This window comes from Scyliorhinus torazame, chromosome 14 (assembly GCF_047496885.1).
Source record: "Scyliorhinus torazame isolate Kashiwa2021f chromosome 14, sScyTor2.1, whole genome shotgun sequence".
NCBI lineage: Eukaryota > Metazoa > Chordata > Chondrichthyes > Carcharhiniformes > Scyliorhinidae > Scyliorhinus > Scyliorhinus torazame.
In genome coordinates this window covers 125,578,483-125,599,339 of record NC_092720.1, presented here as the reverse complement: position 1 = coordinate 125,599,339, position 20,857 = coordinate 125,578,483, and the positions used below count along the sequence as shown (strand labels likewise).

General features: G+C 52.3%; 1 protein-coding gene across 32 annotated transcripts in view; it reads left to right on the top strand.

Moving 5' to 3' along the window:
* Positions 1-20,857, top strand: part of kif1aa (kinesin family member 1Aa) — a 511,250-nt gene that overhangs the window by 52,944 nt on the left and 437,449 nt on the right. For all 32 annotated transcript variants that reach the window (XM_072474808.1, XM_072474806.1, XM_072474807.1 and 29 more), the window contains exon 2: positions 2,094-2,268. In XM_072474808.1, the coding sequence (XP_072330909.1) occupies positions 2,163-2,268 (106 nt within the window). In that variant the 5' untranslated portion in view covers positions 2,094-2,162. The remainder of the gene's footprint in view (positions 1-2,093; positions 2,269-20,857) is intronic.

Sequence of the window (20,857 nt, the reverse complement as noted above, 5' to 3'; positions counted from 1 at the left end):
CTGGTGAAGGCCTCTCGCCCCTTTGAGCGCCTCAGCGTCAATTTCAAAGGGCCCCTCCCCTCCACTGATCGTAACATGTACTTCCTCAACATTGTTGACGAGTACTCAAGATTCCCCTTTGCCATCCCGTGCCCTGACATGACCTCTGCCACAGTCATCAAGGCCCTGCACGGTCTTTTCACCTTGTTCGGGTTCCCCACCTATATCCATAGCGATCGGGGTTCCTCCTTCATGAGCGATGAGTTGTGTCAGTTCCTGCTCAGCAAGGGCATCGCCTCCAGCAGGACGACCAGCTACAACCCCCGGGGAAACGGACAGGTGGAGAGGGAGAATGCGACGGTCTGGAAGGCCGTCCTCCTGGCCCTACGGTCTCTAGAAGTCTCCCAGTCTCCCAGTGGCAGGTGGTCCTCTCCGATGCGCTCCACTCCATCCGGTCGCTCCTGTGTTCTGCCACCAACGAGACTCCTCACGAACGTATGTTTGCCTTCCCCAGGAAGTCCACCTCCGGGGTCTCGCTCCCGTCCTGGCTGACAGTCCCAGGGCCCGTCCTCCTCCGGAAGCATGCGAGGAGACATAAATCAGACCCCCGCGTCGAGAAGGTCCTGCTCCTCCATGCCACTCCACAATATGCCTACGTGGCACATCAGGACGGGCGGCAGGACACAGTCTCCCTCCGGGGTTTGGCACCTGTAGGTTCCCCAGCAACCATCACCACCACCCCCGACGCTACACCGTCTTCCCCCACCTCTACCCACCTACCTCAAGAACTGGCACCCGCAGGCCCATCAGCCACCATCACCAACCCCCCCCCCCCCCCCCCCCCGCCCTCCACCGACTAAACAACTGGGTGAAGAAGAGGACAACACGCTCCCGGACGCGCAGGTCGCGACACCGGTGCCCACACCACAGGCGGGACTGAGGCGATCACGGCGGAAGGTCAAGGCCCCCGACAGACTTGACCTTTAAGACCACTTCACCCCCGTTGGACTCTTTTTTTTAAACAGGGGGTGAATGTGGTAAACCACTGTATTGCATTGTATTGTGTTGTATTGTTACATGCCTGGGCTTGTCCTGGCTGGCTCCGCCTGTGGGTCCTCCCCTCGGGCTCATGTATAAAGGTGGCTGGTCTCTGCCTCCGATCCAGTTCGGGATCAGAGGCCAGGAAGCTTTCTGTTTAGTGTATTAAAGCCTCAGTTACGTTCATCACTCGTCGTGTGTTTATTGATGGCATATCAATTTGCTCCTCTGTCTCATCTCTATTTGGGGATATGTAGTGGATGTTCAGTGATCTACCAGCTACTTTTCTGTTCCTTGATTTGGACAAAGTAGATTCTATGTTTGAGCCTTCCCACGTATCATCTCTCTATTAAATTGTAACACTGCTCTTGATCAGTCACTGCTACCCGCTTCCTTTCTTTTTTCCTTCCTTAACTCACCAGGTCAGTTCTCATCCATGTACGTGTTTAAGCCAGGTCTGGGTTTAAACATTATATCATACTCCAGACAGAAACTTGTGCCCCCCCCCCCCCCACACACACACAGCATTAATTGATTTCCCGGTGAGGGCATTAGCCCCAACCCTGTTAAGATGTACCCTGTCTGGCTTTTGTACACATTCCTAATGGGCCAGGACTGGTCCCAATATCCCAACATTCTGAAGCCCTCCATTCTGTACGACTTCTCCAGCCATGCATTCAATTACACCATCTTTCTGTTTCTGTACTCATTCCCTCCCATGTGGCATGGAGGGTAAATCCAGAGACAACTCTCCATTTTGTGGACTGCAATGATTCCCCCTGACATCTGACCTCCCTACACCTGCCTTCCTCGCCCCCACCCTCACAGCATCATTCAAATAGTCAGGCTTTTGGCAACTATTGCCTCAGCTCGTATCTGACCACTTGGGCAAACTGGAAAGCAGATTGCGTTAGTGGAAAATATCTTGCGTCAGTGGGGCAAAAATCAAAAGATAATGGCAAGGTCTTTCTTTTTCTCAAAGACTTATTTATAATTCAGTAATTGGATTTCATAGAGATACAACCAGAATTAAAAAGCTTTAGATTTAATCTCTTGCCATCTCTCCCTCTCTCTAGGCCTGTATTCTGACCAAGACAGCCGACAGTTCAGCCCAGCCTCTCTGTTGAGAGCCAGCCGGAAACAAGATGGCCGGTGCCTCGGTGAAGGTGGCGGTGAGAGTCCGGCCTTTCAACTCCAGAGAGATCAGCCGAGACAGCAAATGCATTATTCAGATGTCAGGGAACACAACGAGTGAGTATCTGCTTCCGCACTGTACTGTCAGCCTGCCCTCCCAGGGCCTGAGAGAGTGCAGAGCCAAGAGGACGACAAAAACGGATTATGCAACTTTAAGAGCATTCGAGTCAGGAATATTAATAGCTTCCTAGCAAAGCTGAGCAATCAGCATTGCTCTGCTATTTGACTTTATCAGGATGTTTGCCAATATTCACTAAACCTTTGTGCGACTGTGATTTACTGTCAATGTAAAATGGCCATTTCATTGAGAATAACTGCTGGGATTCTGTTTAGATTAATTCTGAAGGGGCCCAGTGGTTGGACAGGAATAGTTCTGTCTGATGTCGTGTTTTATACTGAATAGCTGTGTTTCCTTTCATATATGTAGAGGAGTTTGCATAGGGATGGCTTAAAGAGGGTAATTTATGAGATACCATGCTGTACCGGCCAAGAAGCTCTCCACTTTGCTTCCATCTCTTTGTCAGTATTGATAGGAATGGTGTTAGAGGGCGACTCGGCCAGCCTCCATTACTCCAGGGAATGAAAAGGATGTCTTGGTGCATCCTGCTGGAAAGTGCGGGTTTGTGAATGCTGGATGTAATTGTGATATTCTGATAGTTGAATAGTCCATGCCATGAGGACCATGTAGATCGAGGCAGCTGTCACTGGTGTTGCTGTGTCCCAGCGAGGAGCAAAAATCGGGTTTGTATTCAGACAAATGGTGCCCTGCCTTTGATTTACTGCGGGAAGGATTCCTTTAGGTGAGAACTGGTGACCCTGGGCCAAGGGAGCGATTGGTATGATCCAGCACTTCATGTTTAAATTCAGTGTGAAAGATGCATTGTTTTTGTGAAACAACTTTCCTGTTGATTAGGTTTGTAATTCTCATTGGATTGTATGTTCAAGGCTGAATAGACGGATTTTTAATCAGTAAGGGAATCAAGATTTATAGAGAAAAGGCAGGAAAGTGGACTTGAGGATTATCACATCAGATCAGTCAGGGCAGCACGGTTGCATCAGTTGATTCACTGCTCCAGGGTCCCAAGTTCGATTCCCGGCTTGGGTCACTGACTGTGTGGAGTTTGCACGTTCTCCCCGTGTCTGCGTGGGTTTCCTCCGGGTGCTCTGGTTTCCTCCCATAGTCCAAAGACGTGCAGGTTAGGTGGATTGGCCGTGCTAAATTGCCCTTCGTGTCCAAAAAGGTTAGGTGGGGTTACTGGGTTACGGGAGATGGGGTGGAGGCATGGGCTTGGGTAGGGTGCTCTTTCCAAGGGCCGGTGCAGACTCGATGGGCTGAATGGCCTCCTTCTGCACTGCACATTCTATGATTCTATGACCTAATTGAATTGCGGAGCAGACTCGATGGGATGTATGGCCTACTCCTGCTCCTACATCTTATGGTCTTATGGATGGAAGATGTTAGCACCCGATACCATTACACACAGTGTGGTACTGTAACTGCAGCAGAAGGAGCAATCTTCTGGTTAAACCTTGACTGGTTGTTCTGGCAAGACCTATTTAGGTTTTTTTTAATAAACTTAGAGTATCCAATTATCTTTTTTCCAATTAAGGGGCAATTAAGTGTGGCCAATCCACCTACCCTGTACATGTTTGGGTTGTGGGGGCGCAAACACGGGGAGAATGTGCAAACTCCACATGGACAGTGTCCCAGGGCCGGGATCGCACCTGGGACCTCCGTACCGTGAGACAGCAGTGCTAACCACTGTGCCACTGCACCGCCCTAAGATTTATTTAGGTTAAAGTGACTTTAAGGTTGAGCCTTTCTCTGTTATCCTGTGGGGATAACTGAACTCCCAGTGTACGTTGGACCCTGATTCAGCCTGCAGTAATGTGACCTGACCCTGGAGGTCCTTTCTTGAGTGATGTCTGATGAATATCAGGTTCATCTTAATATTTTAGAGATAATGTTTAATCCTGTTGTGAAGATAAGGTAGCTAAAATGCAGGGCTTTAGAGATCGTCAGAAGCCATTAAAGAAAATGGCAGTTCAAAGGGTTACCCATATTTGTTTCAAAGAGTCAGAATAGAAGAGATAAACATAAAACTGTTGGTGGCCTTGCTGAGCTAGAGAACTGGAAACGTGTAATGCAGACTGTTTGCAAAGAAGTGCAGTCCAGAGATGTTTTGTTTTTGGAGGTAGTGATAAATAGTGATAAAAGTATTCAGTGAACCCAGAAAGGCTACGTCGTCAAGGAGATGTGTGGAACTTTTAATTTATATGAGTGTTTCAATTTATCTGAGTGTACTGCAGTGGAGCAAAAGGCTCTATACCGGAAAAGGAGCTGCTATTAGCAGGCACCAGACAATTAGGACTCAGAGAAACCCTGGGAGCAGTTTGATGCAGCTTTTAGTTGCGGTTTGGATCTCGAGTGGTTTGCAGCGCACAGAGAGTCCCTGGGAGCTGTTTGGTGCAATTAGGAACATAGGGACAGGAGTAGGTTATTCAGCCCCTTGAGCTGTCCCACCATTTAATGAGATCATGGCTGATCTGTGGCCTAACTCCGTACATACCTACTTTTGTCACATATCCCTCAAAACTTTTGTCAAACAAAAATATATCCATCACAGATTTGAAATTAACAACTGTTCTAGCTTCACCTGCTGTTTGTGGGGGGAGTTCCAAACCTCTACCACCCTTTGAGTGAAGAAGTGCTTCCTAACATCTCTCCTGAACGATCTGGCCCTAAGTTTTAGACTATGTCCCCTAGTATTAGAATCTCCAATGGAAACAGTTTAGCGTTATTTATCCTGTCTTTCTCTGTTAGTATCTTGAAGACTTCGATCAGATCATCCATAAATCTTCTCAATTCTAGCGACAACAGGCCTAATTTTTATAATCTCTCCTCGTAACTCTGCCCCTGTAGTCCAGGTATAATTTTTATAAACTTACATTGCACTTTCTCCAAGGCCAATACATCCTTCCTAAGGTGTGGTGCCCAGAATTACTCCCAGTATTTCAAGTGGGATATAGCTGCAGCATAACTTGTGTGTCTTTATACTCCAATCCTCCAGATATAAAGGTGAGCATTTCATTAGCCTTTTTGACTATTTTCTGCACTTGTTTGTGACATTTTGACGATCAAAGCACCTGAAGCCCCAAGTCTCTTTGGACATCCACTATACTTAATCTCCCCATTTGGAGAGTACTGTGCTCTATCCTTTTTGGTCCAAAATGGGTCAGCTCACACTTGCTTACATTAAATTCCATCTGCCACAAATGTGCCCATTCACCTAGTCTGTTAACAGCACCTTGCAATTTTATGCTATAATCTAGGCTGTCTACAATGCCACCTAACTTTGTATCATCAGCAAATTTGGATATGTGACTTTCTATGCCATCATCCAAGTCATTAATGAATAATGTGAATAATTGAGGCCCCAACACATCCCAATCCTAACAGATTCCTGTGGTACACCACTCGTCACATCCTGCCAATTAGAGTAATTACCCATTATCCCCACTCTCTGTCGCCTGCCACTTAACCAATTTCCTAACCATGTCAATAATTTGCCTTTAACTCCGTGGGATTCCACCTTGATTAACAGTCTCTTATGTGGGACTTTATCAAATGCTTCTGGAATTCCACATAAATAACATCCATCGACATTCCCCTGTCCATTACCAGAGTCACCTCTTCAAAAAAAAATGTTGGGCTCAAGAAAAGTGCTGGGGACCTGAGAAGGTGGCTGAAGGTTGCTAGTTCCGTACTCACAACAGTTCCGGTTTGGAGAATTCCTGAGAGTCATTAATAACTTGGTATAGCCAGAGATTGGAGTTTGAAGGAACCAGGGGCATTGCCTGCTTAGTGAAGCAAGCGGTCTCCAAAAGAGCTAGTTTTGCGCTGGTAATTAGAGGCGAGGGGTGCAGCTTTGTGAACCCCGTGGAATTCAAGCTTCAAAGAAGAGATTGAACCATCGGGAGGTGAACAGCCATTGAGGCAGTCTGAATAAAAGTGGCTTCTGAGGGAGTTCAGTTTATATCTTTGAAAGTGAAAAGTTGAAATCCCTCGCGAGGGCGACAGAGTTTTAACAAGATATTTAACACAGTGGTTAGCACTGTTGCTTTACAGCGCCAGGGACCCGGGTTCGATTCCTGTCTCGGGTCACTGTCTGAGCGGAGTCTGCACGTTCTCCCCGTGTCTGCGTGGGTTTCCTCCCATAAGTCCCAAAAGATGTGCTTGTTAGGTGAATTAGACATTCTGAATTCTCCCGCAATGTATCCAAACAGGTGCCGTAGTGTGGCGACTCGGGAACTTTCACAGTAACTTCATTGCAGTGTTAATGTAAGCCTACTTGTGACACTAATAAAGATTTATTATTTATTATTATTTATTATGACTCACAGGGGTCACTAACACCTGGGTCAATTGCTGAGAATTCCATGGGATCTGTCTATGTTGCAGTTGTACCATTTAATGTGCAGTATGGCGTGTTTGACCATAGTTTGCATGTTAATTCACATTAACCTCATGCTAATTCTGAATGTTAGAGTATAAGATAGATATTGCAGATTGCTTTACTGTTTTGACTTTGTATGGTGAAGTCTATTTTGTTTTTTCAGATTGCTTTACTGTTTTGACTTTGTATGGCAAAGTTTATTTTGTTTGTTTCAAACTGTGCAATCATGTGGTTTTATTCTCCTAGTGGGTAACTGGGATTTCAAACTTTGTCTAAACATGAAGTTACAGGTCTCGAACTGGATTCATAGCATGTTCGACTGGACCATTGTGAGACTGTGGATCTTGAACACATTATTCAGTCTTAAATTATTGTACATGTGTGTTGGGGGGTTATTGGGTTGCGGGGATGGGGTGGAGGTGAGAGCTTAAGTGGGTCGGTGCGGATTCGATGGGCCGAGTGGCCTCCTACTGCATTGTATGTTCTATGTTCTATGTCTGAGGAGACATTCTGGGCAATATGTGCCTGGGGTGAAGTGCAGGACTGTGCAGCAATGATATTCACTGGGAACGTCTTCAAGACTTTTCCCGCTCTGCAGTTGTAAATTTACTGAAAACAGCAGCGTTTCTGCCAACTTATCTATGAGGAAATTGCCATGAGTGTACATGGGTAAACAGTTTCAGTTGACAATGCATCGCCTCCACTGAGGTTCTGGGGCTTGTGTTGGCAAATCCAGGGTATCATACCGCAGTCCTGTCTCCCTCATGTGCTCCCATTAAACATGGATTTGCTGCTGGGACCAAGGGATTGGGGAATTACTGCTGAAGTTGGGAACGTGTGGATGGAAGGCAATGTCAAGTGGATTCTGGAAGATCCCTCACAGCCTGCATTATTTGTCTTGAGAGGATCTTTGCTCAAAAAATGTCTTCAGTGACCTGCCAATCGGGCAGAGTCACAGTCAGTTTTAATGGATAATGCCTTCCTTGCTGAAGTCAATGCATTTTTCCTTTCTTTCATGGGATGTGAACATTGCTGGCAGAGCCCAGCATTTGTTGCCCATCCCTAATTGCCCTTGAGAGGGTGGCAGTGAGCTGCGTTCTTGAATCTCTGCAGTCCACGTGGAAAGGTACACCCACAGTGCCGATAAGTAGGGGGTTCCAGGGTTTTGACCCGGCGATGATGAATGGACGGGAATATGCTTCATCAGTCAGGATGGCGAGTGGCTTGGGAGAGAGCTTGCAGGTGGTGGTGCTGCTATCCTTCGTACCTTCAGGCAGCAGAGGTCATAGATTTGGGAAGTACAATTGAGGAAGTCTTGGCAAATTGCTGCTTCTTGTAGATGGTATATACGGTAGCCATAGTGGTTATGTGCCAGAGGGAGTGAATACTTAAGGTGGCGGATGGGTGCTGACCAAGTGGACTGCTTTGTCCTGATTAGTGTTGAGCTTCTTGAGTGTTGTTGGAGCTGCACTCATCCAGGCAAAGGATGTCCCTTCATTAACAACTTTTACACCGTGCCTTTAACATAATAAAATATTAGAGAAACAGTCAGTGTCAATATTTAACATCGAGTGGCCAGGAAACTAATGAAGCTGTAGTTGCCGAAATCTGATTTTTAAGATGTTAGTTTATTTCTGGAGAAGCACCGTGGTGCAGTGGTTAGCACTGCTGTCTCACGGCACCGAGGACCTGGGTTCGATCCCGGCCCCAGGTCACTGTCCATGTGGAGTATGCACATTCTCCCCGTGTCTGCGTGGGTTTCACCCCCACAACTCAAAAAAGATGTGCATGGTTGGTGGATTGACCACGCTAAATTGCCCCTTAATTGGAAAAAAAAAGAATTGGGTACTCTAAATTTATTTTAAAATGTTAGTTTATTTCTTATCTGTTTGCAACTTCCATCTCATGATTGTCAGTGCCTCCACCCTCATCTCTCTCAAAACTCTGGATTAAATATTGTCCATTTCTAGTTTGTTAATTTTCAATTGAATTCACCCCAGCTGATGTTTTGTCACTACTACGACACCCAATAGATTGAAGACATGGGGTGAAATTCTCCGACCCCCTGCCGGGTCGGAGAATCGCCGGGGGCTGGCGTGAATCCCGCCCCCGCCGGTTGCCGAAGTATCCGGCACCGGATATTCGGCGTGGGCGGGAATCGCGCCGCGCCGGTTGGCGGGCCCCCCCCGCTCGATTCTCCGGCCCGGATGGGCCGAAGTCCCGCCGCTAAAATGCCTGTCCCGCCGGCGTAAATTAAATCACCTATCTTACTGGCGGGACAAGGCGGGGCGGGCGGGCTCCGGGATCCTGGGGGGGTCGCGGGGCGATCTGGCCCCGGGGGGGTGCCCCCATGGTGGCCTGGCCCGCGATCGGGGCCCACCGATCCGCGGGCGGGACTGTGCCGTGGGGGCACTCTTTCCCTTCCGCCTCCGCCATGGTCTCCACCATGGCGGAGGCGGAAGAGACTCCCTCCACTGCGCATGCGCGGGAATGCTGTCAGCGGCCGCTGATGCTCCCGCGCATGCGCAGCCCGGAGATGTCATTTCCACGCCAGCTGGCGGGGCAACAAAGGCCGTTTCCGCCAGCTGGCGGGGTGGAAATTCGTCCGGCGCCGGCCTAGCCCCTCAATGTTGGGGCTCGGCCCCCAAAGATGCGGAGCATTCCGCGCCTTTGGGGCGGCGCGATGCCCGTCTGATTTGCGCTGTTTTGGGCACCAGTCGGCGGACATCGCGCCGTTTCCTGAGAATTTTGCCCATGAATCTGTCTTCCTTCCTATCTCCGCCGCCCACACTTGTGTTCCCTTGTATTTCAAACCTTAGTATAATTTCTATTTATTATTTATTTTCACCCTGTTTGTAATGTACTGCTGGTTAGGTTCACAGACAGATGTAACTCATAGAGTGACTCAACACCTGGGGCGGGATTCTCTGACCCCCTGCCGGGTCGGAGAATCGGCGGGGGTTGGCATGAATCCCGCCCCCGGCGGCTGCCGAATTCTCCAGCCCTCAAAAAATCACGCTGACGCGAATCGCGCCGCCCGCCTCGGAGAATGGCGAGGACCGGCGCGGCGCTATGGGCCCCGGGGCTGCCCCAATTCTCCCGGCCGGATGGGCCGAAGTTCCGCCGACATGACCACGGGTCACGTCGGCATAAATCAAACCACCTATTTAACGGCGTCAACCAGTTGTGATGGTTGACGCCGGCCAGCGCGGAGGTAGGTCTCGGCATGGGGTGGCCGCAGGAGAAGTGACGGCGCGGCCGCAGTTGTTAGGGAGGGGGGGGGTGTGTGTGTGGAATGGAGGAGGGGGTGTGGAGTGGGGGGTGGGGTGTAGAGGGGGAGGGTGGAGAAGGGGGGAGTGAATGCCGGGGAGGGGGGCGAGTGCCGGGGAGAGGGGTGGGCGAGTGCTGGGGAGGGGGGTGGGCGAGTGCTGGGGAGATTGGCGAGTGCCGGAGAGGGGGGTTGAGTGCCGGGGAGGGGGGTGGGCGAGTGCCGAGGAAGGGGGCGAGTGCCGGGGAGGAGAGGGCGAGTGCCGGGGAGGGGGGCGAGTGCCGGGAGGAGAGGGCGAGTGCCGGGGAGGGGGTGGACGAGTGCCGGGGACAAGTGGGCGAGTGCCGGGGAGTGGGGCGAGTGCCGGGGTGGGGGTGTGCGAGTGCCAGGGGGGGGGGTGGGTGAGTGCCGGGGAGGGGGGGCAAGTGCCAGGGAGGAGAGGGTGAGTGCCGTGTTGGGGGGGGGGGGGGGTTTGGGGAGGTCGTCCGCCTGGCCAGGTGCCAGCTTCCCACATCCCCTGTAGGCCATTATGTTTGGTGATCACCCAGCGATGTTGGCCGCCGTCGCGGGAGCCGCACTTGTACATGTTGCCCTGGGGGAGCAGGAGGAGGAGCGTGCCAGGGAGGTGGCGGAGACTGCTGCAGAGGCGCGTGCTGCAGGGAGGCAGGCGGCAGCCACACAGGCTGGAGGGCTGCCCGCCCGACGGGACGAGGAGGAGGAACACGAAGAGGAGGAGGTGGTGGTGCCACGGCGACGGAGATGCCCGATGTGGCCCCGTGTGTACCGGCCCCGCTCGTCGTACCAGGACCTCACGGACCGGGCATGCAGGAGGAGACTCCGGATGAGCCAGGAAACCGTTGCCCATATCTGCCACATGATGGCACACCGCGTGGCACTGGGGCAGGACATCCTCTCCCAGTGGCCGTCAAGGTTACGGTGGTCCTGAACCTTTATGCTACGGGGTCATTCCAGGCGCCGAGTGGGGACCTGTCCGTCATCTCGCAGGCATCATTGCACCGGTGCATCCGTGCAGTGACAGACGCCCTATATGCCATTGCGGACCGCTACATCCAGTTCCCTGTGGACCGGGCCAGCCACGATGCCCCTGTCAGCGGGCTTCGCTGCGATGGCTGGGATGCCCATGGTCCAGAGGGCGATCGATGGGATGCACGTCACCGTGCGGCCACCTGCGGATAACAAGGCCATGTTCACCAATAGGAAGGGGACCTATTCCATGAACATTCAGGTGGTCTACGATCACCGCATGATTATCCTGCATGTCTGCGCCCGGTACCCGGGCAGTGTACATGACTCATTTGTATTGGCGCAATCTTTCATCCTCACCATGTTCGAGGGATGCCCCCGTCCCCCGGCTGAGGGGCTGGTTGCTGGGCGACAGGGGTTACCTGTTGCGGTCGTGGCTGATGACGCCTATACGGAGGCCACAGACTGACGCGGAGAACCGCTATAACGATGCCCATGCAGCGACCAGGGGTGTGATAGAGAGGTGCTTTGGGTTGCTGAAGATGCGTTTCAGGTGCCTGGACCGCTCTGGAGGGGCCCTCCAGTACCCGTCAGATAGGGTCGGCCGCATCGTTGTGGTCTGCTGCGTCCTGCACAACATAGCCCAGCAGAGGGGCGATGTGCTGCAGGCAGAGGAGGGGAAGGGGAGGAACAGCAAGACGAGGCGCAGACCTCCCCAGATGAGGAGGATGGGGGCAATGGTCAGGACAGATGGGCTGGACATGGACGGGAGACTGTCCACCATTACCGGCTGGGCCAGCGGGCACGGGACAGGCTGATAGCTGCCCGGTTCACTGACTAGGGGGGCGTGGGAATCGCTGAGTATGGGCACAGACTGCATACCACGACACCAGGCGATCACCCCTCACCCCACCCACCACAAACCACTCTCACCCCACCACACACCCACCACCAACCACCCTCACCCCCCCCCCCCCCCCCCCCCCCACCACCACCCTCACCCTCACCCACCCGCTTGCACACCAACCCCTCCATTGCACATCCAGCTGCGGCACAATGGGCTGGGCTCACACGCTCGCCAGTGGAAGCGTGTCTATTGCAGGCCATGGAGGATGATGACAACCCACCCTGCGATGAGCTCTGGGCTCTACATCGTTGGACAATGCCTGACCCATGGCCACAGTACCACCCTCCACCCGGACAGTCCCTGCATGCGGCCGTGACACTGCAGCGCACGGTCCCGTGGTCTGGCCGGGGTGGATGGCGAGGGAGACCGGGGGGGGGGGGAGGGGGGGGGCACACTCACCTGAGGCCAACGTTCTATCACCCATCACACACACACTGGCGCTCACCTCACACCACACTCCCGCACGCATCGGACAGAGCACAAAGGCAGCTTCTGTAGATGTGAAAGTGATTTTAATAACAACAAACAGTTCATATATGTGCCCTAGCCCCAGAAATAATCTGTGCCCTGCACCCGTGCCAACTTACTCAGTGACTAATTGTTTGGCCTGACGGGCCCTTTGACTACATGTAGGTACCCAGACGGTACAGCGGAACTGGAGGTGGACTCCTGCGATTCCTGCCCTGTGACTCGGGATCCCTTTGGAGGCCGTTTCCTGGGGCGGCCCGGCCTAGATGGGCCAGGCTGCGGCTCGGGCAACTGGGATGGTGAGCTGCCAGCCTGTCCTGCCCGTTGCCCACCAGATGCACCTGGAAAGGAAGGGGGAGGGGGGGTCCGAGGTGACGTGGTGTTCCGGGACCTCCCCTACAGGGGGACCCGGAACGGGCCTCAGTACCTCCTCCTCCCTCGGGGTGCCTAATGGCCCCCGGGCCTCTACATGGGTTGGGGAACGGACTGACCATTCGACGCCTCCCTGACACCTGGCGCTGCCAGTCCTGGAGGCTGCTCCTGCCTCCACCTGCTGTACCGGGACGGCTGTGTTGTGCGCACCAGTTAGTGTACCAGATGCCTCATCGCTAAAGTGCCCAACCGAGGTGAGTGTCTCTGCGATGGTGGAGGGTGTAAGAGATAGCAGTGGCGTAGTGCCATGCTCCTCATCCTAGCCAAAGTCCATAGTCCCCTGGAGTGGTGGTTCTTGTCCATCCGTCCCCTGTGCGTCAATGTCCTGTGCGTCAGTGTCCTGTGCGTCAGTGTCCTGGGTCGGTGTGTCCTGGGTCGGTGTGTCCTGGGTAGGTGTGTCCTGGGTAGGTGTGACCTGGGTCGGTGTGTCCTGGGTAGGTGTGTCCTGGGTAGGTGTGACCTGGGTAGGTGTGTCCTGGGTCAGCTGCGACAAGGGTCTGTTCCTGTGGCTGCCCCCCTTGTCGCTGGGTCTGGCCCGCCAGCGTCGCCGCACTCGCACGAGATGGGGGCGTCGTCTCCCTGGTGCTCCGGATCTGTCCCTGGCTCGTGGCCACCCTGGATCATCCTGGGGAGGTCGTATACCTGATGGGCCGGGTCTGTCCCTGGCTCGTGGCCGCCCTGGATCGTCCTGGGGGCGGTCGGCATCCGCGGGGACGGGTGCGTCGATGTTTGGTCCTGCAATACACAATACAGCATGCATGGTTATACACGCAGATGGGGTATCGGGGGCAAGGGGGATATGGGGGAAGGGGGATATGGAGGAAAGGGGGATATGGTGCAAGGAGGATATAGGGAAGGGAGATATGGGGGAAAGGGGGATATGGGGCAAGGGGGATATGGGGAAGGGGGATATGGAGGAAGGGGGGATATGGGGGTTATGGGGAAGGGGGTATGGGGGAAAGGGGGATATGGGGCAAGGGGGATATGGGGGAAGGGGGATATGGGGAAAAGGGGGATATGGGGGAAGGGCGATATGGGAGATATGGGGGAAGGGGATACGGGGGAAAGGGGGATATGGGTCAAGGGGGATATGGGGGAAGGAGGATATGGGGAAAGGGGGATATGGAGCAAGGGGGATATGGGGAAGGGGGATATGGAGGGAGGGGGGTTGGGGAGATATGGGGATATGGGGGAAATTGGGATATGGGGCAAGGGGGATATGGAGCAAGGGGGATATGGGGAAGCGGGATATGGAGGAAGGGGGGGTTATGGGGAAGGGGGTATGGGGAGATATGGGGATATGGGGGAAAGGGAGATATGGGGCAAGGGGGATATGGGGGAAGTGGGATATGGGGGAAAGGGGGATATGGGGGAAAGTATAGGGCAAGGGGGATATGTGGAAGGGGGATATGGAGGAATGAGGGGATATAGGGGTTATGGGGAAGGGTGTATGGGGGATATGAGGCAAGGGGATATGGGGGAAGTGGGATATGGGGGAAGGGGGATATGGGGAAGGGCGATATGGGAGATATGGGGGAAGGGGGATATGGGGGAAAGGGGAATATGGGGCATGGGGGAAGGGGGATATGGGAGAAATGGGGGAAGGGGAATATGGGGAAAGGGGAATATGGGGCAAGGGGATATGGGCGGAAAGGGGATATGGGGGAAGGGGGATATGGGGGAAAGGGGAATATGGGGCAAAGGGGACATGGGGAGAAGGGGGATATGGGGGAAAGGGGGATATGGGGCAAGGGGGATATGGAGGATATGGGGAAGGGGGTTTGGGGAATATATGGGGGAAGGGGATATGGGGCAAGGGGGATATGGAGGATATGGGGTATGGGGGATATGGGGCAAGGGGGATATGGGGGAAGGGGGATATGGGGGAAGGGGAAAAGGGGGTAGGCCATGGGGGGGATCTCACTTGGTGGTGCGCCCCCGGCCTCTGCATGCGCAACCTCCCGGTCCTCGGGTCCGCCTACAAGCTCCAGGGCCCTCTCTTCATGAACGGTGAGTGGTCGCAGTTCCGGTGGACCCCCTCTGGTGCTCTCACGCTCCCAGTTGTTGTGTGTGCGCTTCTCCTGTGGGGGGCGGGTGGGGGGGCAGGGATAAAGGATAACTTTGTTAGGCAGACATATACATGCGGACCAACCGTTGTGTGTATGTTGGCAGAAGCTCACAACCCATCCTGCCACTGCAGCCTGCATGGGTGGGTGCAGCCATGTCAGTTGCACCTAGGGCTGTGCCGCACATCGGAGGTGGGTGGGTGGGGGGGGTTACTCACCCTGGCTGCCCTGACAAGGTCATTGACCTTGTAGCACTGGGCGCCTGTCATTGCTGTTGCAGCCATGGCACTGACGGCCTCTGCCACCTCCCTCCACAGGCTCCGGCTGAGGTGTGGAGCGACCCTGCGGCCGTGTCCGGGGTACAAGGCCTCCCTCCTCTGATCCACTGTGTCCAGGAGCACCTCGATGTCCCGCACCTGGAATCTCGGCGCCGCTCGGCGGGCGGCCATTTTGACGGGTCTCCGGGGGGGGGGGGGGGGGGGGGGGGGGGCGTCTTTTGTGCTGCGACGACCCATGGCGTCACTCACGTAAATGACGCCGCGCATCCTAGATGGGTGACGCCGTTGAGAATGCCATCACGCTGCTGCTAGCCCATTCCGGGCCAGAGAATTTGCGCCGTTTCGAGGGGCCCGACGCCGGAGTGATCCGCGCCGTTTTGGGCGCCGGATTCCAGCCATCGCGCCGATTATCGGAGGATCCCGCCCCATGTTTCCCAATGTGAAGCCCACATTATTGTTAAGTCACGGTAAGGTTGACTGCTCAGCACATCTGTTACCGGACTGACAACCCCCGTGACGCCAGGGCTAGTGGTGCAGGCAATGTTGATACCTCTTCACACAAAGGGAAGTCAAAATCTGGAACTTACACCCCTACCAGGCTGTGGGCACTGGGCCAATTGGAGCTATCAAGGCACAAGATTGATTCATAGAGTTATTTGGTAAAGATGCCAAGAGAAATGGAGCAATGGTAAATATATTTGAGGTACATGCCAGCCAATTTAATCGGTAGACTCTGGAAGCTGAGGTGTTTCCAGCAAGGGAGGGGGTGGGGACGGGACAAGGGGACGAGGAGGAGTTGGGGTCCATTGGTCCCCACCCATAATAAACCCCAAGAAGCATCATTACTGACAGGGGGAGCTTTCTTTCTCTCATCTGGTGTCATTCTAATCCTCTGCAGCCACAGTGCCTGGCTGCCAAACACATAGGCAGCCTTCAAATTGACACCAACACACCTGAATAATTTACGTCCTCAGTGAGCGTGAAGAGATCACTCAGCACGACCGGGGAACAGCTCATCCCAGCTGCTGTCCTGTGATTTTCCAGTGAATTATTTTCCCCTCCCCCAAAAGCAGATCGTCAACAATAGCAGTGTGGGGATGATTTCCTGGGAGCGGGTGCCTGCCCAGCAGAACAGAGTGTGCTAGAAAGGCAGCGAGGCTGCTGAATGATTGGTGAGGATCCCTAAACGTTAAAATAGCCAGCGACACTTGAATCTGCCCTGTTTATGCTTTAATGAAGGTTTCTTTAACAGCGTGACACATTAGCTCTCTTGATATCCACCCTACTCTCATCTTATACAATATGCAAGAGAAGGACAGAGTTGGTGGGGAAAGCATGGAGAAGTGAGACTGATCAGTTTTGTTTCTCCTCACTCTTTACTGCCACTATTTCAATATACGGTTGTCATAGTAACATCTCTTTCATGCATCTGCATTGTTGACTCAGGTGCTGTGTGCGTGTGATTCCCTCCCAGTGCACCAGCCCCTACACACGCTGACACTAAAAAGGATAACTTAACTGGCTTGCTCTATGAACACGGATGGAACAATAGGGTAATTGTAGTTCAACACCGGAGCAGTCCAGAATATTCAAAAACGTGAACTGGACACCGCAGTTGGATTTTATTCTGAAGGAGGAGTGTATTTTTCTATTTCCTTTGTGATAATGGGATGTGCCATTCCTGAAAAGGTTTCGATGCATTTGCAACACCACCAAACTCCAGTTCACGCCACGATCCCAAATTCACACTTCTATCAAACCTGGCCTCGGTTGGAGGTTGCGCCTATAGCTTGATGATATTGTTCCATTGCCGATTACAACTATTTGGCTTTTATTGTTCCAGTTTTGTTTTGGTTTAGTTTTGTTGAACTTGCTTTTTTTTTAATGGTGACGGGAAGAAAAGTCATGAAGGTGCCTTTTAGGCATAGGGCACGACCATATTCAGGCACCGCAAATCCACGGGTGGGGCCCACAAGGTGGCATTGCCATCAGACCGCTGGAGGATAAGATACCACAGTGTGAAGGCACCAACAGAATACCAGTCAGTATTCATAAAGCTCCAATAGACTGGTGCTTTTCGTTGATAAAATCACATTTGCTCCAATTACTCTCTAGTTAAGGGCATGCCTGTCCAGCTGGCACCAACTGATCACTGTGCCACTAAACACTGAGCTGGTTTGCTGCCAATGTGGGCTGTTTAACAGACTGCTCAGTGTGTGTTGTGTAATCCCAATGGAATGTGCATTTTCCCTGACACAGTTGTTCCGTTTGTCCTGTGGTCACTTGTGGGATTAGATGTCAGCGAGGTTTTAGTAAAAGGCACAAACTGGAACAAAACAGCTGATGGGTCGGAGCAGGAATGAGGCAGAACGCTGTCACTTTACTGTTAATCCCTCGGGGATGGGGGGGGGTTAAACTGGTACACACCCTGACACAGGGAGTTGTTTTTGTGAATCCCATGCTAATCAAAGTGACGGGCATTGGTGCTGAGGAATGAGGGGCGGGATTCTCCCATCGGGCGGCTAAGTGGCAATGCCGGAGTAAAAACGGGAGTGTTTTTCTCCGGCGTCGGCGCCCGTTCCGGGACCCCATTCTGCGGCCCACAGGGGGCTAGGACGGCGCTGGAGTGGCCTGGGCCGGGGAGTCGGCGCATACCCTGACCGGCGCCGCGCCGACCATGCTCGCGCTGATGGTGCCGATTCTCTGCACTGCGGAGAATTGCGTCGAGGCGGCATGGCACGATTCGCGCCGCGCCGATTCTCTGACCCGGCTGGAGGTCAGATAATTCCGCCCAAGGACTTCCATTTCAAGCTTTCTACAATGGCATCAAATACTCCCAAGGACAGGTACAGCACCGATTGTATGCAGAGTAAAGCTGTCTCTACACTGCTCCATCAAACACTCCCAGGACAGGTACAGCACCAATTAGATACAGAGTAAAGCTGCCTCTACACTGTCCCATCAAACACTCCCAGGACATTTACAGTACCAATTAGATACAGCACCAATTAGACACAGATTAAAGCTGCCTCTACACTGTCCGATCAAACACTCCCAGGACAGGTACAGCACCAATTAGATACAGAGTAAAGCTGCCTCTGCACTGTCCCATCAAACATTCCCAGGACAGGTACAGCACCAATTAGATACAGAGTAAAGCTGCCTCTGCACTGTACAATCAAACACTCCCAGGACAGGTACAGCACCAATTAGATACAGGGTAAAGCTGCCTCTACACTGTCCCATCAAACATTCCCAGGATAGGTACAGCAACAATTAGATGCAGAATAAAGCTACCTCCACACTGTCCTACCGAACACTCACAGGACAGGTACAGCACCAATTAGATACAGGGTAAAGCTGCCTCTGCACTGTACAATCAAACACTCCCAGGACAGGTACAGCACCAATTAGATACAGAGTAAAGCTGCCTCTGCACTGTACAATCAAACACTCCCAGGACAGGTACAGCACCAATTAGATACAGGGTAAAGCTGCCTCTACACTGTCCCACCAAACATTCCCAGGATAGGTACAGCAACAATTAGATGCAGAATAAAGCTACCTCTACACTGTCCTACCGAACACTCACAGGACAGGTACAGCACCAATTAGATACAGGGTAAAGCTGCCTCTGCACTGTACAATCAAACACTCCCAGGATAGGTACAGCAACAATTAGATGCAGAATAAAGCTACCTCTACACTGTCCTACCGAACACTCCCAGGACAGGTACATCATCAATTAGATACAGAGTAAAGCTTCCGCTACACTGTCCCATCTCACTCTCCCAGGACAGGTTTAGCATGGGGTTAGATACAGAGTAAAGCTACCTCTACAGTGTCCCATCAAACACTCCCAAGACAGGTGTAGCATGAGGTTAGATACAGAGTAAAACTACCTCTACACTGTCCCACCAAACACTCCCAGGACAGGTACAGCACCTGCTAATTGATGGCTGCTGATATGAGCAATCCGCGATCTGCAAATTCGACCACATGTGGCGCAGTTGGTGCATAAAGAGGTGAGGTCTTTGGAGATTTGTGCCCTCCCACCAATGACTCGATTTCACCTCTTGTGTGTTCCCGCCAAAGTCTCCTAATATATTCGAAGCCCTCCTGAATACACCTTCTTCATTTTGCTCAGTCACCAGCCAGAATCTTCCATGGGTCAGCAAGGCTATTTGACCTCTTCAGGAATGCTTTGAGGACATCCCTTAAGCCTTTCTGCTTCCCTCCTGGGAGTTTTCTGTTGTGACTGAGTTCAGAGTAGAACAGTTGCTCAGGAAATCTGGTGTCAGTCGAATAAATGATACGTCCCGCCCAGTGGTGCTGGTTTCGAGTGATTAGTGCCTCGGTTCTGATCGGACCACCTTTCTTGCCAACAGCTTTAAAGGATTTTGCGAAGGCATCGCTGGTGGTACTTCACCAGTGCTTTGAGGTATCTGCTGTAGGTTGCCCAAGCAAATAGGAACATGGGGATCAGTGCTGCCCAGTGAACCATGACCTTAGCCTCAGGTTTGAGATCCTGGTCTTCAAATATATTTTTCCTGAGTTGACCAAAGGCTGAGCTGGCACAGTCAAGCCAATGATCAAATTTCATCACCTGTGTCTGCCTTTGCTGAGGTGGGCTCTAGAGACACGGAACGATATGGATCATTGCAAGTGACCCTCTGGATACAGTTAAATAATTAAGAATGGAACCAGGAAAGAGCAGTCCCAGCCAGCTTGACACATGGAGGAGGATGGTGTAGCCAACCATGTCAAAGGTTGCAGACAGGTCGAGAAGAATAAAAAGGGGCAATTTACCCTTGTTACAGTCACAATGGATGTCATTTGTGACTTTGGTAAGGTGCTGTAGGAGAGTTGTAATCATGATGTTCTGGGAACGATGGACTTTGCACTTGGGATAGGAAAGACAGGAAAGAGATGGGGAGGTAATTTGCAAGGACTGTGGAGTCAAGGGTTCCTTTTTTTTCCGGAGCAGGGTGATGACGGCACATTTAGAGGAGAGTGGGAGAACACCGGGAGAGAGGGAACCCTTTACAATATCGATGAACATGGGGGTTGGGGGGGGTGAAGTTGGATGGTCAACAATTTAGTGAGAAGAAGGTCAAGGGAGCAATCATGGACAAGATGAGTTCAGAGTGGGCATGTGGGAAGACAGGAGAGAAACTCGAGAAATATGTGAGTTCACGGCTAGGTGAGGGGGGGGACTTTAGAGGATGATTGACCTGGTGAACTAGGGGAAGGGACGGAAGTCGAACAAATAGTTTGCTGGAGTGATCCAGATCTTAGTGACAAAGAAGTCCATGAGCTCCTTGCACTCATTGTTGGAGGCGATGGTGGGGGATACAAGGGAAAAGATGGTTAGCAGATGAGAAAAGAAGCCGGGGGCTATCTTTGCATTCCAGGATGATCCTGTAATAGTGGGCAGTTTTTGCAGACAAGAGCAGGACATGAGAGTGCTATAAATGGTCCAGTCAGAACTGATAGTGGATGGGTTGAACCAGTTGTCTGCCATATCCTTTCAAGATTTGAATTTAAGAGGGTGGAGATGAGGCCATTCCAGGGGGGTGGCCATTGTAAGAGAAAGTAATGGTTTCATTGGGCATCAAAAGTGGAGGTGAATGCAAGGTTGAAATCACAGAGGGTGAGAAGTCATTTGCCACTGAGGTTGAGGGTGGAAATCAGTGAAAGTGTCTTGTGAGCACATTTGTATCATACTTGGGAGGGCGGTAGAGAATGAAGATTTTGAATGAGAGGAGTGGAACAGGATGAGATGC